This window comes from Oryza sativa, chromosome 5 (genome assembly GCF_034140825.1).
Source record: "Oryza sativa Japonica Group chromosome 5, ASM3414082v1".
Classification (NCBI taxonomy): Eukaryota; Viridiplantae; Streptophyta; class Magnoliopsida; order Poales; family Poaceae; genus Oryza; species Oryza sativa.
The window spans coordinates 15111255-15138511 of NC_089039.1; the positions used below are offsets into that span (position 1 = coordinate 15111255).

Genomic DNA, 27257 nt, shown 5'->3' on the forward strand with positions numbered 1-27257 from the left:
CCTTCTCCTCAACACCCAAAAAGCCAATGAGGTCAGTAACACTGAACCCTTGTCTTTTATGTTTTAGAGAAGTAGCAAAGTCCGAACAAGAAGGTGGCAATTTGGCAATAATGCCTTCCGCCACAAACTTGTCCGGCAACTCGCAGTTGTTATTCTCAAGTTCCTTTGCCAGCATCTGAATCTCATGAGCCTATTCTACTACAGTATGGTCATCGACCATCTTGTAGTCATAGAACTGCTCCATGATATATAGCTCGCTGCCGGCATCGGAAAGTCCGAACTTGGCCTCAAGAGCATCCCACATGTTCTTCCCCAAAGGCATGTGCATATAGACGTCCACTATGTTATCGGTGAGCACACTGATCAATGCTCCACAGAACAAGCAATCCGCAGCCTCGAACTTAGCCTCCTCCTCAGGCGAGAGAGGCGGTTTGGGCATCTTGCCCCGTGAAACAAATAAGCATTGCATTGCCGTCAACCACAATAGTACACGTGCTTTCCATCTTTTATAATTTGAACCATCGAAAGCGTCTGGTTTTAGTGATGCAGCAAATCCAACTACTGAAAAAGACCTATCAAGTTTTTGGATTGTTGAAAATTTCATCATAATTCGGCATATTTTAATTCAAAATATTAAAACAATAAACATGACATTTGCAATATGAGTAGATCTAGTGACAGTGCTAGATGTAAAAAACTTGAGCATGCTTAATATAAAATAAGCATCAACATTTACAGAGTAACGCAATGCTACCATTGTGAAGAATATTAGCAAAGAAACATCTAATAGAATCGGGAGAATGAAAGTATACCCCGAGAACGTCCCACCGCTAGATTTTGAGACAGTATTGCCTCCATTGATGTCGTTCACCTCCTAGTATCCAATATCCGTCGACATGTTGGTGAAGGCACCGATGCAGCAGCAGTAGCCGCGAAGAACAGGAGCAGTCGTGCTTGAAGCGCTACCCAAAAACTTGATCGCCCGCCTACCCGTGCAGGTTCTCAAGCGGACGAAGTTCCGGAGGCACCTGCTCGTCCCGTACACCTATGCAAGCAGGTGAAGAGAACCGGGGAAGGATTCTGCAACACATGAACAGAGGAGGAGGAACTCGAAGTGCAAGAAACATCAGGAAGAACGGAGCTTCTATTCGTCTGTTGTCCGTCTGTGGAGTTTATATGCGAGCACGGGAGTAACGTGCAGATCATCAACCGCGGTGTTTAATTTGGTAACCGACGCGCTCGTTAATATGGAATCAATTCACGGCGTTTAATTCCGTAAACGACGGAATCAATTCATGACATTTAATTCTGTAACTGACGCATTCGTTAATACAGAATCAATTCTCCGTGTTTATTACCGTCTGCTACAAAACGAGAGAGAGCAGCAGCAGCAGCAGCCGCTTGCCTGCCTCGCCTCGCCCCGCCACGCCGCGCGCGTGGTTGTTCGCCCACCATCTCAACCGGTCAACAGAGACTCTTCATTAGCTCCGTATTTAAGTTGATACCTCTTCACTTAGATTTTCAAGATGATATTATTACCCATAACACTTAATGTGGGACAATAAAATTTATTAGGATTTAATTGGGTCTAGCCCATTAATCTCCTGCATGGCAGCTCCATTTTTACTCAAAGTAAAATTTTTACTCTACATATGTAAAATCTAAGAGTAAAAAGTGTACTAGGGGTAAGGTGAACGTAACCTAGAGGTCAATTTTTCGATCGTATGGTAGTTCCATGTTTACACTACATTATTATGTGGTTTACACTGTATTTTCAATAATAAAACAAGAAACTTATGACATCAGTAATACTACGGGGTGGAGCCTTTGGTCAGTAGATGCAGCGAATCGTTGCTAGAACAGTGCACAATTATGAATTTGGTCAATTAGAATTCTCAGCATGTGAAATGCATGCATATCAAGTGATACACTAATCAGTGCAGCGAGATATAAGGTACACCGATAATTGGGACTAACTGTTTGATTCACATCTAGACTGATCATCTACAGTGTTGTAGACAAGCCAGATCAAACTTAATTAGCTAGTAATATATATGTTCTGGGATATATTCACCCACTTCCATCTCTCAAATGCCACACATATGACATATCTGTAAGAACTAACAAAGTGACATATACACCTCTACAAAATTCAAATTCTAACTAGATTCTTTTCAGCGAAGTACGGGTCGAGTGTAGACTTCAATTTTTTCGGGTAGATAGACCATAAATAACATCATTTGTTTTTTTTCCTCCCTCCGTTCCTTTATACTTGTCACCAAATACTATTCACATTTAAACTCTAAACATTTATATTTTTTGCAGAAATTTTCTAAATATCTAAAAAGATTTCATATTATCAAAGAATACTTCCTCCCTCGCACATTACTTGTCATTCTGGGTTGTATAGCATTGATTAAGATTTGGGAAAAAAAAGATTATAGTGCCTTTTACTAAATAATTTACGGTTAGGAAAATTAGGATGGAAAGATGGTTGAGGGCATGATAGAGAGAAATTTACATGAAATGTGATTGATGAGATAAATAGTACTCCGGTAATTGAGTGTTCTAAAAGTTACAACTTACAAGTAATTTCCGATAACTTTTAAAATTTACGAAAACAACTATTTTAGAACTGAGAGAGCATTACATACTAAGGCTGAGTTCGTTTGAGTGAGTTCCCAACTCACTCCCCTCGTTTTCCGTGTGCACGATTTTTCAAATTGCTAAACGGTGTGTTTTTTAAAAAAAAAAATTCTATACGAAAGATGCTTAAAAATCATATTGATCTAATTAATCACGCTCTAATGGATTGATCTGTTTTCTGTGCGGGAGAGATTTGCTCCCAGCTATAAGTAACGAACACAGCCTAAACATATTAAATTTTCTTCATAAGTATGGGTCAAAGGTGACAATTACTTCCTCCACCTAATATAAAGAATTTTGGATTGATGTGACACTTCCTATTACTAAGAATCTGGACAAGAGCCTGTCCAGATTCACAATACTAAGAAGTGTTACATCTCTCTAAAATCTCTTATATTTTGGGATGGATAAAGTATCCAAGAACTGGGGTAGTTTTTTTAGCACGTTCTATATATTTGAGAAGTGAGAGTGAAACATTCAGCGTCCTTTTCCAACGGAGCGGCTGCACATCACGACAGGAGGATTGATGGACAGAGAGGACGGGAAGCAAGGTCTTTCCCACGAAAAAGATCTCTGGAAGAGGAGCTCAGGCTGCTCAGCCAATAAACCAATGTTGCGGTCATCACGTGTCCAAGTGTTGCTGTCGTACACATACCTTCTATGCGTGTATTTCTTTTCGTCCTTAGAACTGTTATTCTTCCATACATACTAGCAATAGGGCTAAAACTTCTAGTCGCCATATATTTGTATCCTGGTATATCCGTGAGTAATATCTTTACTCAGGGCGTCAGGTCTACCATGTATGAAAGGATATTTACTATTAAGCACTACCGTGTTTGCATTATATATATGTGATACAAAAGACAAAAAGTGAAACATGAGAATTTTGTCAGATTTATAGTGAAACAAAATCATTTCCTTTGAAAATAAAGGAATATACATACAAAAATCTCATCTTCCAAAGACCTAAAGGAGATATCACTTCCAAGGATAGATAAAGAAATATACATATATACCTGTTCCTTTGAAAAATCAAAATCCTGCAGTATTCATGTGAAAATTTCCCGTTACAAACGAGAAAATAGTATAAATGGTACTAGGTTGCAAGTTATGATGAGTAATTAGAAAATACAAAATATAAAACATATAGCTGTTAGAATAAATGGGCTAGGCCCAAATCTCAAGGGCCCATAATAAATGTTAAAGATAATAATACCACCTTGGAGATTAAAAGTGAAGCATCTCAACTTAAAGAGGGAGTTATTGGAGTCTCCCTGTTGACCAGTTGAGGTGGGGAGCCACATAGCCATGCACGCGCGCGCCGACAATCTCCCCTGTCTGATCTGTCCCTTCCCCTATGCTCTCTGTTTTCCCCGATTCTGATCGCTTGCGCCTCTGATTCTGATTGCCACCTGATTCTGATCTGTCCCTGTTCTTCCCCTATGCTGCTCTCTGTTCTCCTCGATGCTGCTCTCTGTTCTCCTCGATTCTATTCTGATCTGTCCCTTCCCCTATGCTCTCTGTTCTCCCCGATTCTGATCGCTTGCGCCTCTGTGCCACCTGATTCTGATCTTCCCCTATGCTGCTCTCTGTTCTCCTCGATGCTGCTCTCTGTTCTCCTCGATTCTATTCTGATCTGTCCCTTCCCCTATGCTCTCTGTTCTCCCCGATTCTGATCGCTTGCGCCTCTGTGCCACCTGATTCTGATCTGTCCCTGTTCTTCCCCTATGCTGCTCTCTGTTCTCCTCGATTCTATTCTGATCTGTCCCTTCCCCTATGCTCTCTGTTCTCCCCGATTCTGATCGCTTGCGCCTCTGTGCCACCCGATTCTGATCTGTCCCTGTTCTTCCCCTATGTTGCTCTCTGTTCTCCTCGATTCTATGATTCTGATCGCTTGCGCCTGTTCTTCCCCTATGCTCTCTGTTCTCCCCGATTCTGATCGCTTGCGCCTCTGTGCCACCCGATTCTGATCTGTCCCTGTTCTTCCCCTATGCTGCTCTCTGTTCTCCTCGATTCTATGATTCTGATCGCTTGAGCCTCTGTGCTGCTCTCTGTTCTCCCCGATTCTGATCGCTAGTGCTGTCCCTGTTCTTCCCCTATGCTCTCTGTTCTCCCCGATTCTGATCGCTTGCGCCTCTGTGCCACCCGATTCTGATCTGTCCCTGTTCTTCCCCTATGCTGCTCTCTGTTCTCCTCGATTCTATGATTCTGATCGCTTGCGCCTCTGTGCTGCTCTCTGTTCTCCCCGATTCTGATCGCTTTCGCCTCTGTTCACCCCGATTCTGATCGCTTGCGCCTCTGTGCCACCCGATGATTCTGATCGCTTGCGCCTCTGTGCTGCTCTCTGTTCTCCCCGATTCTGATCGCTTTCGCCTCTGTTCACCCCGATTCTGATCGCTTGCGCCTCTGTGCCACCCGATTGTGCTGCTCTCTGTGTGCCACCCGATTGTGCTGCTCTCTGTTCTCCCCGATTCTGATCGCTTGCGCCTCTGTGCCACCCGATTCTGATCGCTTGCGCCTCTGTGCCAGACAATCTCCCCAGTGCTGTCTGATCGCTTGCGCCTCTGTGCCACCCGATTGTGCTGCTCTCTGTTCTCCCCGATTCTGATCGCTTGCGCCTCTGTGCCACCCGATGATTCTGATCGCTTGCTGCTCTCTGTTCTCCCTGATTCTGATCGCTTGCGCCTCTGTGCCACCCGATTCTTTTGATCGCTTGCGCCTCTGTGCCACCCCTGTGCTGCTCTCTGTTCTCCCCGATTCTGATCGCTTGCGCCTCTGTGCCACCCGATTCTTCTGATCGCTTGCGCCTCTGTGCCACCCGATTCTGATTGCTTGCGCCTCTGTGCCAGACAATCTCCCCAGTGCTGTCCCTATTCTTCCCCTGTGCTCTCTGTTCTCCCCAGTGTTGTCCCTGTTCTTCCCTTGTGTTCTCCCCAGTGCTGTCCCTGTTCTTCCCCTGTGCTGCTCTCTGTTCTCCCCGATTCTGATCGCTTGCGCCTCTGTTCTTCCCCTGTGCTGCTCTCTGTTCTCCCCGATTCTGATCGCTTGCGCCTCTGTGCCAGACAATCTCCCCTGTGCTGCTCTCTGTTCTCCCTAGTGCTGTCCTTGTTCTTCCCCTGTGTTGCTCTCTGTTCTCCCTGATTCTGATCGCTTGTCCCTGTTCTTCCCCTGTGCTGCTCTCTGTTCTCCCCGATTCTGATCGCTTGCGCCTCTGTGCCAGTGTTGTCCCTGTTCTTTCCCTGTGCTGCTCTCTGTTCTCCCCGATTCTGATCGCTTGTGCCTCTGTGCCAGTGCTGTCCCTGTTCTCCCCCTGTGCTGCTCTCTATTCTCCCCAGTGCTTATCGCTTGCGCCTCTGTGCCGTTCTCCCCCTGTGCTGCTCTCTGTTCTCCCCGATTCTGATCGCTTGCGCCTCTGTGCCAGTGCTGTCCCTGTTCTCCCCCTGTGCTGCTCTCTGTTCTGCCAGTGATGTCCCTGTTCTCCCCCTGTGCTGCTCTCTGTTCTCCCCGATTCTGATCGCTTGCGCCTCTGTGCTAGTGCTGCTCTCTGTTCTCCCCGGTTCTGATCGCTTGCGCGCACAAGTCATTGGGACGAGCAGGGCCTCTGAAACCACACCCTCAAACCACACCCTCGCCTGAGATCTGCACGGGATAGGCGGGGCGGGTGATTAGTTCTGATCGCTTGCGCGCACAAGTGTCCCTGGTTCTGATCGCTTGCGCCTCTGTGCCAGTGCTGCTCTCTGTTCTCCCCGGTTCTGATCGCTTGCACGCACAAGTCATTGGGACGAGCAGGGCCTTCGAAACCACACCCTCAAACCACACCCTTGCCTGAGATCTGCACGGGATAGGCGGGTGATCAGTTCTGATCGCTTGCGCGCACAAGTCATTGGGACGAGCAGGGCCTCCGAAACCACACCCTCGCCACCCTCGCCTGAGATCTGCACGGGATAGGCGGGTGATCAGGTTTTTCATTGGGATGAGCAGGGCCTCCAAAACCACACCCTCGCCTGAGATCTCCTACACGAACAATCTCCATTGCTGGTTAACCATCTCTCTGTGCCTGTGCTGCTCTCTGTTCTCCCCGGTTCTGATCGCTTGCGCGCACAAGTCATTGGGACGAGCAGGGCCTCCGAAACCACACCCTCAAACCACACCCTCGCCTGAGATCTGCACGGGATAGGCGGGTGATCAGGTTTTTCATTGGGACAAGCAGGGCCTCCGAGACCACACCCTCGCCTGAGATCTGCACGGGATAGGCGGGTGATCAGGTTTTTGGGGAGTGCTTTCGCATGACTGCTCTCTTCTCCGTCTTTGTCGTCGTTCGGTTCCATCTGCATCGCGCAATGTCTACTGGTGGCGGTTCTGATCGCTTGCGCGCACAAGTCATTGGGACGAGCAAGGCCTTCGAAACCACACCCTCGCCTGAGATCTGCACGGGATAGGCGGGTGATCAGGTTTTTGGGGAGTGCTTTCGCATGACTGCTCTCTTCTCCGTCTTTGTCGTCGTTCGGTTCCATCTGCATCGCGCAATGTCTACTGGTGGCGGTTCTGATCGCTTGCGCGCACAAGTCATTGGGACGAGCAAGGCCTTCGAAACCACACCCTCGCCTGAGATCTGCACGGGATAGGCGGGTGATCAGGTTATTGGGGAGTGCTTTCGCACGACTGCTCTCTTCTCCGTCTTCGTCGTCGTTCGGTTCCATCTGCATCGTGCAATGTCTACTGGTGGTGGTGATTCCGGAGACTGATCTCTTCTCCGTCTTCGTCGTCGTTCGGTTCCATCTGCATCGCGCAATGTCTACTGGTGGTGGTGCTTCCGGAGCGGCAGGAGGTGGTGCGCCAGGAACTGGAGGCGCACCAATCGACAACACCAACGGAGGCAATTCTGCCTCACAATCCAGCGGAGAGACTTTCACAGGGTATAACATCCTTCTGCTACCTTTCATTTTGTTAAATCTGTCAGTCGCAATGTTATTGCGTTGTCTCATTGATGATGCTTATTTTACCTTAAGCATGTCCATAACCATGGTTATGTTTAGTTTTATCACTAGATCATTTCACACTGTGTATGCCATGTTTATTGTCTTAATATTTTGGAATAAAAAATACCAATTTATGACCATATTTTCAACAATAGCTATAGTTTAAACCTTGTAAAGAACTGCATTTGTAATTATTGGAACTATAATTCATCAACGAGCATAGACGGATCCAACATGAGTATCAGCCTATCAGGGGCTCGAGGCCTTGCTGGATCCGCATGAAGCGCATGAAGAGATGGGGAGGGGGGAAGAGGTAGAGAAAAAAAGAGAGGTTGAGACTTGAGAAATGATGCTAAAATCTCAGAAATAATTATCCTACATTCAAATTATGCAGCAACCCTACATCCAAATGTCCCACGGTTTAGCCACGATAAATCATTACTCATTTCGGTCTCACAACACAGCCAAAAGCCTTGCAAATGGAAATAAAAAGGAATCCTTAATTATATTATGAATTATAGCACGGAAAATAAAAAAACTTGAGTTTGTATTAGGAGTTAAGCTTGTAATTAAGGGGCAATGTGGAACCTATGAATTTTTAGGAACGATCTTAATTTCCAAAACAATTGTTATATGTTAGATATTATTCTAAAGCGAAATTGTATTTACTATATTGTTCTTGTGTCTGTTTTCGAAAAAAAGGTATATTTTTCCCTTATAGAATGTATTAACCCTCAAAATATTCAATCAATTTGCATCGTTATAATCCGGACCCTCCAAGGTCAACATGACAACATGTAGTTGTTCTTGCTCTAATAATGTGCACAAAGTTTTGGACCTTCAGTGTGGGTACTTTTTTTTTCACTTTGTTGGGATAACCATAGATAGATATGATCCATCATCAATCCAAGAATTTGCTAAAATTTTTGGGTAAAATACAATTTTGGACGAATGGAAAAAAATATTCGGCTACCTTCAGAACATAAGATTTTTTTAAATTAGATTATAAAGAAACCAAACTTCTTCGTGTAATTTGTAAGATAACGCCATATTCGCACTTTTATCAAATTCAAACACTAAATTCCTATACGCCAATATCAAAATTGAAATCTTAAAACTTAGGGCACGTTCTTTTCAGCTTTTGATTTTGGCTTTTTAGCTGCACGCAAAATAAAAAAAACATAATTAGCATATGATTAACTGAGTGTTAATTATTAAAAACTAAAAAAACGATTTATTTAAATTTTAAAGCAAAATTTCTCACAAAATACAATGTTTAGAAGTTTAAAAAACATGTTAACGAAATATGAGAAATAGCTAAGCTCAATTAGCCTTTTTAGAATGTGTTCTTAATTTTGAACTTGATTTTTTTTTTCATCATAGTCTCTTTTTAACCGTTGATGTTTAAGTATCGAAAAACACGTGTTTTTAACCATAGATTATTCTCTTATTGCTAATATAATGTGCCTACACTGTTTGGGCGTATGATTAGCAAATTACCGTCTGATAGCAGACTATTTTCTTCGTCGCGAAAAAACCAAACTAGCTCGATGGGGGAAAACTTTTAGGTTTAGTTGTTAGATCAGATATATACATATATTTAAATATTAAATATGGCCTAATAATAAAAACAAATTACAGATTCCATGAGGAAATTGCGAGACAAATTTATAGCAAATATTTACTGTAGCACTACATTGTCAAATCATGACACAATTAGACTTAAAAGATTTATCTCGCAATTTACACGTAATATGCGTAATCGATTTTTTTTTCTACATTTAATACTCTATGTATATGTTTAAATATTTAATATGATAGCGTAAAAATTTTTATTTTGGGAAATAAACATGACCTAGCATTGCATGCTATATATTATAGTATCACGGGAATCTTAGTGTCACGTTAGTCTAGGTTTTTTTTTTTTTATGGAGGGAGAAATGTCAATTAACAGTAACCGTCAGTCAAATCACGAGTTCCCAAAGTCCTTGTGCCGCCTGCAGCAGCGAGTGCCGTGGACGCCGCCCCCTCCTCCCCTTCTTCCTGTGGCGCACATCAAATCCTCCCCAATAAACCAACCAACCCTCCACCCCCCCCAAAAAAAAATAAAAATGTAACAAGCGCCCCCGGCGCCCGCCGTCGACGACGCGCACGCCCCCGCGTCCGCACACACACCCGCACCCCAGCTCTCCGCGCTCCGCCATGGCGGCCACCGCCGCCGCCGCCGGCCCCGCCTCCCCGGCGGTCTCCTTCTCCCTCCCCTCCCCTCCCCTCCCGCGCCGCGCGGACTGCCGCCGCGGGCGCGGGCACGGGCACCGGCCCCGCCGCGGCCCGCCCCTCCTCCGCGCCGCCTCCACCGCCGCGCCACCCTCCTCCTCCCCGTCGTCCCAGTCTCCGGGGAGCCTCTCCATCCAGCTCTCCCCGCGCGCCTCCCCGCCCGCCGCGCCTACCCACGTGGCGTCGCTCGCCCGGGACCGCGCCGAGGACCTGCAGGCGGAGTCCCGCGCCATGACCCGCGCCGCGGCCGCCACCGTCTTCAGCCCCGAGCTGCTCTCCTCCCGCTACGGCTCCCGCCCCGTCAAGGCAAATCCCCCGATACTGACTGCTCCCCTATGTGCTCGACGACTGTTTGGCACTCGAATTCTGACAATTCTGGCTGCTGTTTGCTTCACCAGGTGGCGCTGCGAGCGGCGGAGGTGGTGTCCAAGATCGGCGCGTTTGGGCTGAAGGTGTTCCTGGACGAGCAGAGGGGGCAGTCGTCGTCGGCGGTGCGGCGCGCGAGGGCGGTGGAGCTGCGGACCATACTCACCAGGCTCGGCCCGACGTTCGTCAAGATTGGGCAGGGGCTGTCCACGCGGCCCGACCTCTGCCCACCCGAGTACCTCGAGGAGCTCTCCGAGCTGCAGGTGGCCGATCTTGCTTGCCCTTCTCTCGTTCGAAGCATACTCGTCTGATTCAAACTTAGTAGTAAGGCATTCAATTCTATTCCAGCATTTGGCCAATGTGGCATGCTCATGTTCAAAGATGGAGTGTCCCTGCAATTTCTTGCCTGTTTAGTGGACAGTAATTCGTTCAAGAACGTTTCACCTATAGATTCTTGCCACTAGTAGTGTAGTGCTTATTGTTTTGAAGTAAATGACGTCAGCTTGAGCTTACCATTTAAGATGTGTCCTGATAACTGGGGGATAGCTTCCATTTTTGGTTTATGTTATATCTCCAATTGGTTTACATGTAAACTGTCTTGCAGGATTCGCTTCCCACGTTTCCGGATGAAGAGGCATTTGCATGTATCGAGAGGGAGCTTGGCTTTCCTCTTGATTCAATCTACTCAACAATATCACCTTCCCCAATTGCTGCTGCAAGTTTAGGTCAAGTTTATAAGGCACGGTTAAAATACTCTGGGCAACTGGTAGCTGTCAAGGTGCAAAGGCCTGGTATTGAGGATATTATAGGGCTTGATTTTTATCTACTGAGGGGCCTTGGATATCTAATAAATAAATATGTCGACTTTATATCCAGTGATGTTGTTGCTCTCATGGATGAATTTGCTCGAAGAGTTTACCAAGAGCTTAATTATGTCCAGGTACAATTTTATTGTTCTTTTGAACCTTTTTGCACATAATCTGATCAATATCTGCAGTATACATGTATGCCACTACTTTTCCTACTGATGGATGTTACACTGTACCTGTGAATAACAGGGTTTGTACTTTCAGCATGAGTTCTATGGGGCATTGAAATTCCGAAATTTCGTAACATTTTTTTTGAACGAATCGGCACTTAGAGTGCGCCAATTTCATTGAATAAAGCAGGAGGAAAACTGTACAAAAGGGAAAATTAAGGTAAAATCTGTGCCAGGCGTTTAGCTTCTGCTAGGACCCAAGTCTGGAACACTCTCTGGTTCCTCTCTTTCCATATTTCCCAAGTCATTAGAAGTAGTTGGGTGTGAACTCCCTTCCTAGGCGTACCAGCGCATGTTGCTAGCGCTGTCCACCAAGAATGGATTGAAGTAGCGGGGTACCATTTCGTAACATTTTAAATTCAAACAAGAAAGATATCAAACTTACATTGCAAACTCTTCCAGTGAATGCTTCACTGAATTAGCTTACACGCTCAGTTGCTTAATCTGTAGAATTTTTGTTTTTTTGAACGGGATAGCTGGAGAGCTGCTTATTTTAATTAAGAGGAAAGGAAATAATATAAAGTTTTTACAGAGGTGTTGTACAAAGTACCAGAGCTTTGTAGAATTATTTCCTGTTGGTTCATCTACTTGATGGTAGTGAAAACTTTGAATGCAGGAAGGCCAAAATGCAAGAAGGTTTAAGAAGTTATATGCTGACAAGCAAGATGTGCTGGTCCCTGATATATTTTGGGACTACACAAGTGCAAAGGTTCTGACAATGGAGTGGATTGAGGGTGTAAAGTTAAACCAGCAAGCAGCTATTGAAAAACAAGGTTTGAAGGTTCTGGATTTGGTGAACATTGGTATTCAGTGCAGCTTAAGGCAACTATTGGAGTACGGTTACTTTCATGCTGATCCTCATCCTGGTAACATATTGGCAACACCTGAAGGGAAGCTTGCCTTTCTTGATTTTGGTATGATGAGTGAGACCCCAGAGGATGCAAGAGTAGCCATCATAGGCCATGTTGTTCACATGGTCAATAGGGACTATGAAGCGATGGCTCGTGATTATTATGCTCTCGATTTTTTGGAACCTGATGTAGATGTCTCCCCAATTGTCCCTGCTCTTAAGAGTTTCTTTGATGATGCTCTGAACTCAACAGTAAGTGAGCTAAACTTCAAAACCATAGTTGATGGCTTAGGCGCTGTTCTCTACCAGTACCCATTTAATGGTATGTTTTCCTGTTGTCAGATGCTAGTTCTCACTTGTATGCTAATTCTGCTCATGTAATGATACAACTTGTCTATTTATTCTTAACTAGTACCGGCATACTACGCATTGATACTGCGATCGCTCACTGTACTGGAAGGTTTAGCACTCTATGCTGATCCCAATTTTAAGGTGCTCGCTGCCTCGTACCCTTACTTTGCGAAAAGGCTACTCACTGATCCCAATCCATATCTCAGAGATGCTTTAATTGAGCTACTATTCAAGGATGGAAAATTCAGGCAAGTTTATGTCCTCATGAAGTAGTTAATGAGGAGTTTTGACTACTCTTGTCAGTAATTGCATCTTGTACTGATTATTCTACTGCTATTTAACCCTAGTATTGCTTCTATACAGATGGAATAGGCTTGAAAATCTTCTTGTTCAAGGGAGCCAAGATAGAGAGTTTGCAGCAAAAGATGCTTTGCAACCAGTTCTAAAGCTTCTACTTGGTCCTGATGGGGAGGAATTGCGAGTCCTAGTTGTGAAAGAAGCGGTTCGTGTCACAGAAGCCATCACTTTTGGAACGCTGATTGATTCGTATAATGCAGCTCCAGAATTTCTTAAACCATTAATATCCAGTGGTAATCCAGCCGGACCGTTCAAGATAAGCGACACTGAAAGGGAACAAATGATTGAGCTGCGGGACAGGGTTTTCAGAATATGGGGCCTTCTGAGATCCTCGGATGGCTTTGACCCAACCATCTTGCAACCAATTGTGCAGGTATACTTCAGCTTCATTTCTCAGTACGTGTGAATGTGTGATTCAACCTCTATGAAGAAATATTTTAGCTGATACCATGGAGCAATTTTGATATTCATTCAGGTGCTACAAGAGCCAGAGGCCCGCGTTCTTGGCTCCCGGGTTGCAGGAGGTGTTACGCAGCGCCTCGCGGCCCGCCTGTTGCAGCAGCTGCTGAGAACTCCACCTGCTCCAGGATCTCCTTAGCAGATAAGACATGTAAATTCACACGGTACTTTCCACAGGAAAGAGAAAAGGAAATGTAATTCGGAAATCAAGTATAAAGTTGATTTCTTCATTCATGCCGGATAAAAAGATCCCCTAGATGTTTGTAGATTGTTCTCAAAGCCTGAAAAATTTTGGGTCTACGAAAATCAGGAACTCTTCTCCACTTGAAGCCACTAGGGTTTGCCAAACCGAGTTGGGAACCCACTCACTTCTTTTTCCGCGCGCACGCTTTTCAAACGGTTAAGCGGTGTATTTTTTGAAAAAAAATTCTATATGAAAGTTGCTTAAAAAATTATATTGATCTATTTTTCAAAAAAATAGCTAATACTTAATTAATTATGTGTTAATAGGCCGCTCCGTTTTTTGTGTAGGAGGGACAAGTTCTCAGCAATAGAAGATTAATAGTAAACCACTTCAATGGTATGTCTACATGGGTATCTATAGCTCTCTAATCCATTTTCTCGTTTTTCTCATTAGACTATCTCCAGGTTAGTAGATAGCTTTGCTCTCTTTCTCTTCATTTAATCTCTTCCAAGTAGGAAAATATGCTGACATGGATCTTTTGTAGAGAGGCTATAAATAACCGGGTGCCCTAAACGTGTTTCTCACTCTCCTGCATAGAATCAACGTGATTCTTTCTCTGCTGCACTGCTGTCCATTCACTAAAAGAGCTGCAGCTTGTGTACAGGTGTTTAGTAGAAGAGTAAATTTCAGAAAACTGCAACTTAATACAGTTTTTTTGAAATTTGCTCTTAGTAGTATTTCGTGTTATCGCATTTGTATGCATTTACAGGTACATGCCTCAGATTAGCTAACGCCCTTCTATGATGAGGAAAGGTAATTTTCGGCCTCTGAATCTACAGAAAAACAGCGATTAATCTCTCAAAAGAAGAGTATGTAAACGACAGCACGTTCCAACTTCCAAGCTCATTTCTGACGCAAGCTCTGAGCAAAATAAGAACCGGCGAAAGCAACATTGTTGGGCTGGTCGCCCATCGTTTCTGAACACCTCGCGATACAACTGCACGAGGCACACCAGTTTTCTCTTCCGTCTTTCCGACGGCGCCTCCATACTCCATAGGCTGCTGCCTGCTGCTGATCTGAATTCTGTCTGATGCACCGCACCCACCCTCCCGCAGCGGCATTATCTGAATCTGAGTAGTCAAGCTGCTCAACTGAAAAGTGGAAGCAGCCAAAGCAGGATAAGATTTCTGAGAGCAAGTTTAATAGTGTAGTCCACTACAGGCTCCAAATCATTTATAACCAATGTAATAGTCAATTCATACAATAGTTGTTTACTATACCATTAATATTTGGTCCCACCTGTCATACACACGTTATGTCTTGGAGTCCGTGTTGCAGCTGGCTACAGATCTGTAGCCCGCTGCTCTTCTCTCTCTTCTTTTATCTCTTTAAAATATGTTTATAGCTGGCTTAGGCCTCCTTTAATGGTTGAGCTAGTGCACTAGCTCATGCTTGTCCACCTCATACAAGAGATAGCAAAAAGTCTACCTCTCCAATAGATTATCTCATAGCATATTGTTTAAAATGCTTTGGGTTTCACAATTCCTCTCACATTTTCTTTAGGAGCTTAGCTCTTGAAGAAGATATAGTGCATTCTCTCTCCTTATCTTCTCTCTCTTCCACATCATATAAAAGCTGATATGGAGATTTATAAGCTAGCTGACTCATCCTTGTTGGAGGAGCCCTTATAGCCTGCTATTGTACCTGCTATGATTAATACTAGTACTGTCACTTACCTCTCCGTTAAAAGGGACAGATATAGGTTGGTATTTTTTTTCTTGACGGAGGAAGTACTCGAATCTCAAATCTCAGTTAGGCCCGGGTAATTCTGCTATAGAAAAGAAACAATTAACAAAATGCTGAGATGAATGAATGTTCAGGCGAAAATTAATCCACAATGTTCTCGCAAAAGAAATATAATTAATTCACAATGTAATAGGACGGACACGTCATGACAGAAGAAGCATCTGTTGAAGCGTTCACGAGACAGATGCCGCATAAACAAGTGAGACATGCCACCCACGCGTCCATCTAATCTAATCTAACCACCCTGCACGAATCGCGACGCACCCCCCTGCGAAGCATTCCGTTCCAAGCGGGCAAGCGCTATATATCGCCGCGGCGTCATCTCGACAAGGCACCTGCCACTCGCCCACTCCTCCTCCTCCCCCATCCTCCAGTGCTACGGTGTCACGCAGCCATGGCGCTCCGCACGCTGGCCTCGAGGAAAACCCTAGCCGCCGCGGCGCTGCCGCTGGCTGCGGCGGCGGCGGCGAGGGGTGTGACGACCGTCGCGCTCCCGGACCTCCCCTACGACTACGGCGCGCTGGAGCCGGCCATCTCCGGGGAGATCATGCGCCTGCACCACCAGAAGCACCACGCCACCTACGTCGCCAACTACAACAAGGCCCTCGAGCAGCTCGACGCCGCCGTCGCCAAGGGCGACGCCCCCGCCATCGTGCACCTCCAGAGCGCCATCAAGTTCAACGGCGGAGGTGAGGCCAAGTCCCGCCCCCCTTACCCCTTCCTCGCATACGGCTTTCTTTCTTTCTTTTTCTTCGTCCTGTTCATCGCGGGCGATGCGGGCGGCGGGGGATCTGAGGAATTGGGTGGGGTATTTGTGTGCTATTGTGGCTGATCTGGATTGGTCTGGACGGGAGAGGCAGTGTGCTCCCCCAAATGGAGAATCGGATTGGGTTGGGGGTTTTAGGATCCTCCCATTTCTAGGGGTTTAGGTGGTTCTGGTTTTATTATCGGCCGCGAATTTAGGTTTAATACTGTGTTGTAGTGGTCTGGTACATACACTATTTTTTAAAACAGTTGAGACATGTGTTAACTGCGTGGGTGTTTTGAGTATAAAATTTGAACAATTTTGGTGCTTGTTATCCACAGTTAGGCGTTAGCTGTCTTGATTGTCATTTGGTTCAGGTAGTGATTAGTTGGTGTGCCTTTGATTCCTGCAAAATTTGAGCTGTTTTATATTAATTTCCTGTGTTTGAGAGGGGCTCAGTCTAACTGGTCAGGTAGCGATCCATTGTTGTAATTTTGCTATCCAGTGCTTCTCTAATTTGATCAGGCAGTTGGATGAATGGGTGATCTGTTAAGCTTCATTTCTAGGTGAAAGTTCTGTATGCGGTAATGTACTTTGGGCTCGAATTTGAACAATTTTGATGCATGTTCTCTGCACTTAGCTATCCTGATTGTCAGTTGGTTGTGCTTTTAAGGATTTGTTCGCCTAAGATAGGATTTGAGTAGATTCAGCATTGGGTTCTTGGGCTTGTGCCATAGTTTATTTTAATCTAGCTTTCAACTTTTGAAGGCCCTCTTTGTTTTATGTTCTAGACATATCTAGTGTTTGATGGGGTGTATTGTCATCGCAGAAGTTCGAACTGCATTGAATTTTGTGCTTGTACACCCTTTAATTTAAAGGGTATGTTATGTTATCTCCCATCTCAATGCCAGAAATTTTCCTGTCTCCTGTAAAAATTTGAGTTGTTTTATGTTAATTTCCTGTCTTTGAGATGAACTCAGTCTGATTGGTCAGTTAGTGATCCATTATTGTAATTTTGAGATCCATCGCTTCTTTAATTTGATCATGCACTTGGAGAATGGTTGATGTATTAAGCTTCATTTCTATATGACCAGATGCGTTTCTACTAAATTAGACAGCACCATGATGCATCCATGAGCTGCTGATTTATTGAGCTCAGGTTGAGCTGCCTTTGAGTTGGTTCCACAGTTGCCAATTTCTCTAATAAAAATATATAGAGACAAATTAGTGGTCCCCTTTTACTATCTCTTCAGAAAATTTTATTTAACTTTGAAGAAATAGTTTGGTAGTTTCACTTATATTCATATGTTGGATGATAATATACATGATAAATTGGCGTAAGGTTCACAATTTCACATTACACCAAACTATCAGGGTGTGTTTGGATAATGGGAAATGGGGAGTGGGATTAGGATTGGGAAATCAATGAAGGGTTAGGATTAAATGGAACTGGAAGAATGAATGGTTAGGATTTAAAGATGCATTTTTGTGGGTGGGAAATCATTTCCCTATCCCATTAGCCAAACACTCCGTCAAAGGGAACAGCAGGTGGTATGGTAGTAAAGAGGTATCCTCAGGACAGGGCTACGTTGTTCCAGCTGGGACCCAAGCTGCCGCCCACTCCCAACGCTCCTGTAGGATGGAGCTGCTGTGTTTGTGTTATTGTGTGAGCGCGGAATTGAAGAGACTAGTGTTCCTTTCTTCTAGAGCCTCCAAAAAATCAGGATGGGTGTGACTTTTGCCAGCTCTTAGCTAAATTCTTGCACTTGGATAGACACCACTGCAAGAGGAACCAAAGCCAAATCTTCCGAGCATAGACACAAGAAATAAGCAAATGGTCGGCACACCCCTCCTGACCATGAAGCAGAAGGCTTAGTGGGTGTCCATTCACTGCCGGAGCATCTCATCTGTTGTCTAGATTCATTGATTTGCAATAAAAAAAATTCTAGAGTTAATTTATTGCGATTTCGTTGCTCTCAGATATCTACTCTATTCGTTACAACAAAGATATTTTCAGTAATGCCTTTGTATTAACTGTGCTGCAGGCCATGTCAATCATTCGATCTTCTGGAATAACCTCAAGCCTATCAGCGTAATTATCCAGTCCATACAACTTGCTCCATTTCTTTCTTCCTCCACTTACTTTTTTTCTACTGGATCTCCAATCACCGAATTAATGAAAATATTGGGTGTTTTACAGGAGGGTGGTGGTGATCCACCACATGCAAAACTTGGCTGGGCCATTGATGAGGATTTTGGTTCATTTGAGGCACTTGTAAAGAAGATGAGTGCAGAAGGTGCTGCTTTACAAGGATCTGGATGGGTGGTATGTACACCATGCATTGCTTTATCCATTGATGTGTCATCCTGTTCAGTCTGAAGAAATGTATTGTTCATTTATTATATTTATTTTCTCGTACAGTGGCTAGCTTTGGATAAAGAGGCAAAGAAGCTTTCAGTGGAAACAACTGCTAACCAGGTGAAAGTTCTTAACTCTTTGTAGATTATATTATTTGCGCATAATAACAGGATGTCCTATACCATGCAGTCTACTCTTGAACAACAACAGTTCAATTCAGTAGATTCTTATCATTTTTGTCATGTTTTCAATGTCTGTTGAGATAGTGATAAAAAACACTTCTGTAAGATCAAGGGATGGGGATTAGCAATATGGTACATCAATGGTTACTGCAGAAACACATCGTTAGAAACATATGCAATAATTTTGGTACATTGGGCAAGGAAACTGTTATTGGATGCATGTTCATTGTTCTGATAAAAAATGGTACCGATCAATATGCTAGTGGCTTGCTAAAATATGTTACTGCAGTTTAGTTAACATGTACTGTTGAAACAATACCTTGTTCAGCAGTCCTGCAATTGGATTTCAAGAGTTAAGAGCAAGGACACTATATTTTGTTTAATAAGTTGTTATGACATGGTACTTAAAATTAATGTGTTTTACCAGTATAAGATGTATTGTCTTCTGAACATACTATTTTCTAACATCCTGTAAACTTTTATGAAGTATCTATGAATTTTCATTGTTTAATGAATTCTGAATATGACTGTTCTAAGTACATGGCAAGAGTTTGCTGTTCTCATAGTTCAGTTTTTGCTTTGGCTAATGTGTTGAGCAATATGAAATTGTAGCCCTACTTTCTAAAGGAAAGAATACATTTTTTTTAGCATCCTACATGGTGATTTGATAATAGGGCACAGCTGACTTCTTGCAATTTGCAGGACCCTCTGGTAACGAAGGGGGCCAACTTGGTTCCTTTGTTGGGAATTGATGTCTGGGAGCATGCGTACTACCTGCAGGTAATCTCATGCTGTTGTGGGGGTCAGAGGCACACTCATTGTTTAGTTGCTCTTATTCTGCTGTTGGTTATTATTCCTAATGGCATGTTGTAATTTGCTTATGTTGTTAGTGTTGCTAGCGCCACATATGATGTGTTCATTGATCACAAATTCACACTTGAATGAGTTGGACAACTTATTCCCCTTGTAGCATTTGCACTACGAAGCTATTGCCTTTTTTTTTAAGATAATGGAAAGAATCCTGGGCTTTACTTCAAAGAAGCTACAACCACTTATTACATAATTCACTGAATGAAGCTACTGCTTGAAAATACGGTTCCCATTGTTTTCCACAAGACCTAACAGGAGCAGAGTAGAATGATATCACATTGTTTCATGGGTTATGTCTCAAAAGATCAGAGAAAATTTAGGAGTAGTAGGATGTGACTAGGCATCGAATACGCATGTGCATGAATACAAAATGTGAGTACCATTGAAGATTACTAGTATTGTACGTTCTGAACTTCTGATGTAGTACATAGTCTGACTATAGAAGGAATAGTTACCTCTGGCTGTTTAACAACTTACAACATCGTGCACACCCAACTTATTTGTGCTTCGAATTTCAACCTTTGCTATTGCTAAACAGTCTTCATTGATTTCCGTGGTTGCAGTACAAGAATGTCAGGCCAGACTACCTGAGCAACATCTGGAAGGTGATGAACTGGAAATACGCAGGGGAGGTGTACGAAAATGCGACTGCTTGATGTTGTCTGAAGGCAACGCTCATGGTTTTTTTTCACCTAGTACTGCCATGGATCTTTGTATGCAATAAAAATGGGCCTATTGCACTTCTGGACCTTGTGTACATTGCGTAGAGGTGGACTAATGCATAACATAATATGCCTGAGATTTTCTTCTTGTGCTGCTTTCCTGCATTTCTTTGCTCCTGGTGTTTCACTGCCCATGCATTTACTACTGCGCCGGTACTGCCTTTCTGTGCCAATTCCCGTTCTCAAAGCGAATGAATAATTCTGTGCTGATATACTACCTCCGTTTCAAAATATAGTGACTTTTAGCTATGAATCTGGACACATAATTGTTCAGATTCATAGTTAAAAATACTTATATTTTAGGATTGCTTATATTTTGGGACGGAGGGAGGGAGTAATGATGTAATTTAGGAAGAACACTCGTACATATGGAACGCATGCAGTTCTTTGTAAATTTACAAGAATAGTCTCGTGGAACGCAAGTAATGGATCAACCAAAATACTAATCCCCCTCGTACCTCAGCACAGTCCTCATCGCCTGGTGTACATGCGTGCATCTTTCATATAATCGCGGAAAAGCCACGACACTTGTTTTTAAGTGCTCAAGTTGTATAAAAGTTGGATGTGAGCGATATCTTTTGTAATATTTAGAATATTATCTAAAAACAATATGTTTAAATGTATGTTGGGGAATAATTTCATCAGATTATATTTTAACCATATTTAATAAATATATTCGAACATAAATTTTTATCGGTCAATTTTCTTGTTTCTGACTTTATTTGCTTGGGTGCGTGCTGAAGAATGTGGTGTTCTTATCTCCGATTCTCTTTCACAAATTTTAACCATCATTTTTTTTTATTTTACATAGATCAAGACGAATTGTATGATTGTTTCCGGTGTGTTTTTTCAAAAAAAAAGAGCAGTTTTTCTTTTCATTTCGTAAATTTCAGTCACTTTTTAAAAACAAAAAAGTACTCCATACAGCTTAATTTTGGAAAATTCAAAGTTCAGCATAATTACAAAAAAGCTTAGGACAAACGACTCGCCCTTGCGATTTTGCGAATGATAAACGAACGGTTTCATTTCACAGACGCTTCACTTCGCTCAGCTGTAGTAGACATCGAGTTTGAGTCGGACTCCGACTCCGAGTCCCATTCGGTACCCCTCCATCCATAAATCTCGTTTCGTCCTCGCCCGCCGCCTCCGCTTCCCATTCCCGCCGCCCGCTTCCTCCACCTGATCCTTCGCCCTCGATTCGCTGCACTTGATCCGCCGCTGCGCCGCCTCTCGATTCGATCCATCTCTGTGCCCTAGCTACCCTCGCAGCAGAGTCCACTCCACCCGAGGTGCGACATGGCCGTCGGGATGGCGCCTCCTCCTCCCACGGCCGCCGCGCTGCCGTCCCGCCGCCGCCTCAGGGAGCGGATCCAGTCGGAGCGCCAGGTGGTCGGCGGCCTCCTCAAGAAGGCGGAGGCCTTGGTGGCCCGCGCCAAGGAGGACGTCCATGGCGGGCGCGCCGCGGCGGCGCACTCCGAGGCCTGCGCTCTCCCTCGCCGCGGCCGTTTCTTGCGTCGTCCGGAGGCCCGACCGGAGGCGGAGGCCACCGCCGCGATGGACGGGGCTGCCTCTCCCCGCAAGAAGAGGCGGAAGGCGGCGACCTCCGCGAGCTCGATCGTGGAGGTGGAGGTGATCGAGCCGACCATGCCCAAGGCGCAGAGGGACCGCCTCTACGGCCTCCTCTCCTCGCTGTCGGCGGAGATGCCATTGCCGCCGCACATCGTGGCCTTGATGCAGAGCCAGTGCTGCTGCGTCGTGGACCCTAATGGCGAAGAGATGGATGTGGACCTTGGCTCCGCGAAGGATGCTGCCTTGTTCCAGTTGCTGAACCTGCTCGAGGAATTCGCTCAACAGCAGACCACCAAGATTCAGCCACGGCTGGCGGAGGAGCAAGAACCGCCCAAGATCGAGGCACCCGACGCCACCAGCCGCTCGTCGTCGATCTGCCAACTGATGGAGGACGGCGAGGTCGCCGATGAGGGCGCGGACATGGACATGGACATCTGCGGCGGCGTCTCTCCCCTGGTAGTGGACAAGGTTCAGTTCTCGCCGCTTCCGAAGCAAGAAGAGGATGATGAGTTGATCAACACCAGCGGCGGCGGCGGCTTCTCTCTCCAATCGCCGCCTGCCAAGCAACAAGAGGAAGAATTCGTCCGCGATGCCTCCCCTGTTGCAGTTGACAAGTTCCCTCAAACTGAATCTCCTAGCTCGAGCACTGGCTCCTCTTCTGGATCGTCATCATCTTCATCTTCGAGCGGTGGCTCATCTGGATCATCCTGCAGCGGTTGCTCCTCTTCAGGCAGCGACTCTAACGATGACGGAGACAGTGCGAGCAGCCGCCCTGATAACTCTGAACTTCCCACTGAAGCTGCAGCGAAGCCATTGGAGCAGCAGCAGGTCACAGTCTGCGGCGGCGTCTCTCCCCTGATCGATGAGTTCTCGCCGCTTCCGAAGCAACAAGAGGATGACGAGTTGATCGACGTCACTGGCGGCGTCTCCCCTGTATCAGTCAACAAGTTCCCAGATTCTCCTCGCTCGAGCAGCAGTGGCTCTTCCTCCTCTTCCAGCAGCGGTTCGTCCTCCTCCTCGTCGGAAAGTGACTCAGACGACGACGGCGACAGTGCGAGCAGCAAGCCAGACACCGCAGATCATCCCACTGAAGCTGAGGCGCCGAAGCTTCAGCCATTGGAGCAACATGAGGTCGCGGAGCAAGACAAGAAGCTGATCGCCGAGAGAGCAGCATCTCCGAACACCGAGATGCAGGAGCTGATCGCCAGGGCCCAGGAGAGGCAGAAACTCCGGCTTGAGCTCGAGAGGAAGACGGCGCGCGAGCTCGAGAGGAAGATGGCGCGCGAGCAGCTGCAGGAGATGGAGAGGACGGCACGGCCGGTCTACGACAGCATCGACCCCAGTGTCATGAAGCAGCTCGGGATCTCCGGCGATGCGCAGTACATCGTCAGCCCGGTGAAATCTCGGCACAGCCTGCATCGGCGCGGCGGCGGCGGCCTGCTACAGAAGCTCGGCTTCTTCCTCAAAGAATAGCATGATCCATCATCAATGGTGTCTGTAAAGCTCTGTAGGTTTCTTGTCACATTGGGATCATATGCTCTGAGCCTCTGACAATGATCTCATCAGTTGCTTGCTCTCAAGCCTTTGATGTACTTAAAACCATTGATTAGCTTGCAGCTAAGTTATGCTGTACATGTGTCTTGTATTATATCTGATTATATGAAATTATGAATCGTCTTAAACAACTGTACTGTTTCTGCCTTATTTCAAGTGTATGCTTAGTCTTCTGTTCATGAATGATAACAGTTGCACATGTTGTTAGTTTATCTGAAACAAGCAAAGCGACAGCATCAACGAAGTAGTCTTTTTTTTTTTTGGTGAGATTTACCTTTGGAAAAGGTAAGAGAAACTGATTTATAAGATATATCTGGTGCAAAATTGAAGATCAGGAACAATGTTTGTACATGGTAAGCACCCTTGAGTTTCCAAGAGTGATGCTACTAACCTCTTAACAAACAGAAAAACAAAGAGAAACAACTAATAGTGCTAAAATGCCTCAACAACACAGCTGACATTGCTGCCTCCCACTTGCAAAGTAACAAAGCAAAAATTGCTGCCTGTGTAGTGCAGGATAGATGGGTGAACCTATTTCAGATTACTTCTTGTGTGAGAGCTCTCCACTAGTTTTGGGAAGCAAATGCTCACAGGAAACCTTGATGGGCTGCTCATCCCAAATATACTTGTGTGCTCTTCAACTGCAACGATCTTGTCTGCTTCGTCAACCACATAGGCCATAGGTTGCTGTTATCGCAAATTCCGGATCTCCTGCGCGACGTCTAAGCAACACTCAATGGGACAGTTGGTCTTGATTGCATTGGCGCCTATATGTGATCTACAAGCAGCATACCCTTCCTGCTCACACATTCAGAGGGTGCTCAGATAGTCAGATTGCAAAGGTATACCAATATATGCTTATTAAAAAGTCAAAAGGTTAATTAAAGATGCTTCATTAGGTAAATACTTATTAAGAAGAACTGACTGATACATATCACATAAGAAGCAAAAATTAAGAAAAGATGGGTGCTGAGTTAGCTAGGAATTTGCATGTTAACTGAACATTGATATTACAGACAAGCGAAATACCTTTCGCAGCGAGTTTATGAGGGTGCCAAGTGGTGGAGAGTTTACTTTTGCACGGCTAGCAATCTAGAACCACATGCAACAAATTAGTTTTGCTGGAAGATTTCTGATAGTAAGCTTGAATGGTACATTACATATTTCTGAACAAGTTAATAAGGAACTGCAAAATATACCTCATCAAGTCTGATATATCCAGGGGGCAACCTTGAGTCGCTTTCCTCAATCATTGTGTCAAGAAGTTTTTCTAATGAGACACCATTCTCAATTGTGTTTGCCCATCCCCATTCTGTTGCCAAGCTTAACATTTCAGTTAGGAAGGTGGTATCATGGAGAGGACCTGTCCAAAGTGGTCCTACAACAGTGATCGAATCGGGATCCTGTAAAAGAAAATGTAACCACATAATAGCACAGTTCCTTACCCAAGTATTTAACAGTAAGAATGGCTTGATGAGATTTCTTGCGTATGGCATACAGTTCTCAACTTAGGTGATGAACTTATGTGATGGAGACATATTCATTAGTAGCATGTGGCATATGGTTCTCAACTTATTAAATGGGCATGTTTGTATGCTAGCAAAGTGATAATATTTGGTTTATTACCTTTGGGGTGTTCTATTGGAAACAAAGTAGTCAGATAACCTTTTGTATTGTGCTAACATACTCTAATAGCCCTTACTTAACCTTAAGAAGTATTGATCTACTTTTCAGACCTGCTAAAAATATTTAATATGGTCCAACACTTGCTAACTATATCATAGCAAAGCCTGGGTTGGCAGCTATGGCTGATCTGGGAGTATCCACTACCCAGTAAGCCTGACTCTAGAGTGAATCATGTATCCGGGAGCTTTACCACTCCAAGCGATCACACATGATTTGATTTCAACAAAGAAATCTTTCGCATCAATACAGTAAAAAAAATGGGACAAACTATGATTTGCTTATGATGCCTTTCACATTATTATACCACCACAGACTCGTGTACCTACAATTTTGTCTGCACAACCACAAGTAATCTGCCCCAACTCATCAAATCCAAAAGTCCGTGACTGGCCACAACTTTTGCAATGGCAAATGAAACCATAATTACTGCCAAAATAGAAATAGTTAGCAACTACCCATTGTATGGACTAACTGTTCATATCGTCATAGAATGACCAGTAACAAAAGAACAATGACTAACCTGATGCCATCTTGTTTTCCATTATGTAACTGTACCATGACTCGAAAAATAGGGCCATGATATGCATAGTATGAGAACAATGGAGTAATGTGAAATCCCAGAATAGCAGCTTCCCGTGCAGCACCACCTATAAGCATTCGCAAACCGACCTCATTCGGATATGGCACTGGACGTATATATGCTCCATATGATGACAAAGAGCTAAAGAAAACATAATGTTACAAGGTTCACATGAAAGAAGCATGGATGCTATAATGCCCACTACAAAACAAACCTGGTCAAGTTCAACACAGAAAAACTAATCTGTAGTGTAGCCTAGTGTGCATTACAAAAGGAATTGACTATTACAACAGGAGCATTGGCACACCACCAAAGAAATAGTGATATGCATGTACGAAGTGCACACTGTCATACTCAACAATCTAATTTGAATTCACTGTTTCTAATTATACTACAAACAGAATTACTGATTTGATGTTCATACTCATTCTAAAATCTGCTTTCTAACTTCGCTCACACCGTTTGTCCATCTGACATGGATTTTCCTAGGTAAACATATGTTTCATGCTCTCTAATAATTGACATTATTTGCCATACGTTATTTAGCAGTTTCTAGTACACCTACTGAACAACTAAAAGGCCAGCATTTGAACATGTAAAACTATGTACATTTTCAGAATACAAAGATTACAACCGTCAGTTGAGCTATAAGAAGCAATTCAATGCAGAAGTGTAGCAGACACTCCAGTTTCAATTGAGCAAATATTAATCAACATAATCTGAACACAATAAACAGAACAATTCTAATAATTGACAAAAGATAGAAATGCTTGATGAATTAGCACAAGCTTTAAGAAGCTAAGGCGAAGGCATTACAAATTGGATGATACTACCCGAGATGTGTCATGCCGAAATGGACCACGGACTCACCTTCTTGAGCCATACCCTCTCGCGGACCGCCAATCCGTAGATGTCAGATACAGTAGGCCCCCAATTCTGAGCGCCAGCAACGCCGCCCTGATGTACGCGGCGTCGCCGCCGAACGAGTCCACGTCGATGACGTCGAAGTACTCGCGGCGGAGGTAGCGCTCCGAGAGCAGCCGGGTGGCGTCGAGGTGCGACACCGCCCACCTCCTGTCCGGCGCCCGCTCGAAGCGGGAGAGGTTGCCGACGATGACGGGGCGGAGCGCCTCGGAGGCGTCGTTGGCCCAGACGAAGTCGGCGCCGACCTGCGCCAGGTAGCGGAGCGCGCGGACGCCGCAGCCGCACATGGCGTCGAGGCAGAGGAACGGGGCGGAGGGGCCGGCGGCGCGGCGGTGGAGGGTGGCCGCGAGGACGGCGAGGTCGCGGCCCGCGGCGCTGTCGCTGCGGTAGAATGCGGAGCCCGGGTCGAAGGTGACCCCGCGCTCGGAGTGCGCGCAGGCGGGTGGCTCCGCGCTGCGCCGGCGGTGGCGGTGGCGGCGAGGTTGGAGTGGAGAGGGGAGCGCTCTGGGGAACGAGAGCGCCGCTGCCGCTGCCGCGGCGGCGGAGATGGCCATGGCGACGGGAAGAGAACAGCAGAATGGTTTGGATTGGGGTACAGGGCGTACAGCCGTTCGGGTTCACTTCAGCGAGGCCGACATTTCGTGTGAATTGTTTTTTCCTGAGTTACGGGTGTAATTTTTGTAGCATTGCACGTCCTTAAAGAGGAAGTCATTAATAAGATAAGTCCTTAAAAATGAGAGAGTATATATACG

General features: G+C 45.0%; 4 protein-coding genes and 1 long non-coding RNA gene across 5 annotated transcripts; 4 read left to right on the forward strand and 1 right to left on the reverse strand.

Annotated features, from left to right (window-relative positions):
• Positions 1-9763: 9763 nt before the first annotated feature.
• On the forward strand, positions 9764-13571 carry LOC4338416 (protein ACTIVITY OF BC1 COMPLEX KINASE 3, chloroplastic). Its single transcript, XM_015784717.3, has 7 exons — positions 9764-10208; positions 10301-10531; positions 10873-11208; positions 11924-12479; positions 12570-12756; positions 12872-13238; positions 13341-13571. The coding sequence occupies exons 1-7, from the start codon at positions 9828-9830 to the stop codon at positions 13461-13463; spliced, it is 2181 nt and encodes a 726-aa protein (XP_015640203.1). The 5' UTR covers positions 9764-9827; the 3' UTR covers positions 13464-13571.
• Positions 13572-13854: 283 nt separating this feature from the next.
• On the forward strand, positions 13855-14819 carry LOC136356451 (uncharacterized). Its single transcript, XR_010741276.1, has 3 exons — positions 13855-13972; positions 14053-14172; positions 14278-14819. It is a non-coding gene; the product is annotated as an uncharacterized lncRNA (long non-coding RNA).
• Positions 14820-15647: 828 nt separating this feature from the next.
• On the forward strand, positions 15648-20404 carry LOC4338417 (superoxide dismutase [Mn], mitochondrial-like). Its single transcript, NM_001402510.1, has 6 exons — positions 15648-16003; positions 18105-18151; positions 18260-18385; positions 18482-18538; positions 19303-19380; positions 20034-20404. Exons 1-6 carry the CDS (start codon positions 15709-15711, stop codon positions 20124-20126), a joined length of 696 nt encoding a protein of 231 aa, NP_001389439.1. The 5' UTR covers positions 15648-15708; the 3' UTR covers positions 20127-20404.
• A 936-nt stretch (positions 20405-21340) lies between these two features.
• On the forward strand, positions 21341-23446 carry LOC4338418 (transcription factor GTE10). Its single transcript, XM_015782816.3, has one exon. The coding sequence runs from the start codon at positions 21489-21491 to the stop codon at positions 23232-23234; it is 1746 nt and encodes a 581-aa protein (XP_015638302.1). The 5' UTR covers positions 21341-21488; the 3' UTR covers positions 23235-23446.
• A 155-nt stretch (positions 23447-23601) lies between these two features.
• Positions 23602-27094, reverse strand: LOC4338419 (uncharacterized). Its single transcript, XM_015782616.3, has 6 exons — positions 26452-27094; positions 25522-25722; positions 25328-25427; positions 24515-24718; positions 24345-24407; positions 23602-24113 (listed from the first exon to the last, which is right to left on the reverse strand). The coding sequence occupies exons 1-6, from the start codon at positions 27057-27059 to the stop codon at positions 24006-24008; spliced, it is 1284 nt and encodes a 427-aa protein (XP_015638102.1). The 5' UTR covers positions 27060-27094; the 3' UTR covers positions 23602-24005.
• Between the last annotated feature and the right edge of the window lie 163 nt (positions 27095-27257).

What these genes read in the sequence shown, in the direction of transcription:
- LOC4338419 (XM_015782616.3), bottom strand. Translation starts at nt 27,059, where the DNA reads ATGGCCATCTCCGCCGCCGCGGCAGCGGCAGCGGCGCTCTCGTTCCCC. An exon ending in AGAGGGTATGGCTCAAGAAG is followed by an intron (nt 25,723 to 26,451) that starts GTGAGTCCGTGG and finishes TGTTTTCTTTAG; the next exon opens with CTCTTTGTCATCATATGGAG. An exon ending in GTGGTTGTGCAGACAAAATT is followed by an intron (nt 24,719 to 25,327) that starts GTAGGTACACGA and finishes TTTCTTTTACAG; the next exon opens with GATCCCGATTCGATCACTGT.
- LOC4338417 (NM_001402510.1), top strand. Translation starts at nt 15,709, where the DNA reads ATGGCGCTCCGCACGCTGGCCTCGAGGAAAACCCTAGCCGCCGCGGCG. An exon ending in CATCAAGTTCAACGGCGGAG is followed by an intron (nt 16,004 to 18,104) that starts GTGAGGCCAAGT and finishes ACTGTGCTGCAG; the next exon opens with GCCATGTCAATCATTCGATC. An exon ending in ATAACCTCAAGCCTATCAGC is followed by an intron (nt 18,152 to 18,259) that starts GTAATTATCCAG and finishes GGTGTTTTACAG; the next exon opens with GAGGGTGGTGGTGATCCACC.
- LOC4338418 (XM_015782816.3), top strand. Translation starts at nt 21,489, where the DNA reads ATGGCCGTCGGGATGGCGCCTCCTCCTCCCACGGCCGCCGCGCTGCCG.
- LOC4338416 (XM_015784717.3), top strand. Translation starts at nt 9,828, where the DNA reads ATGGCGGCCACCGCCGCCGCCGCCGGCCCCGCCTCCCCGGCGGTCTCC. An exon ending in AAGAGCTTAATTATGTCCAG is followed by an intron (nt 11,209 to 11,923) that starts GTACAATTTTAT and finishes CTTTGAATGCAG; the next exon opens with GAAGGCCAAAATGCAAGAAG. An exon ending in TTCAAGGATGGAAAATTCAG is followed by an intron (nt 12,757 to 12,871) that starts GCAAGTTTATGT and finishes GCTTCTATACAG; the next exon opens with ATGGAATAGGCTTGAAAATC.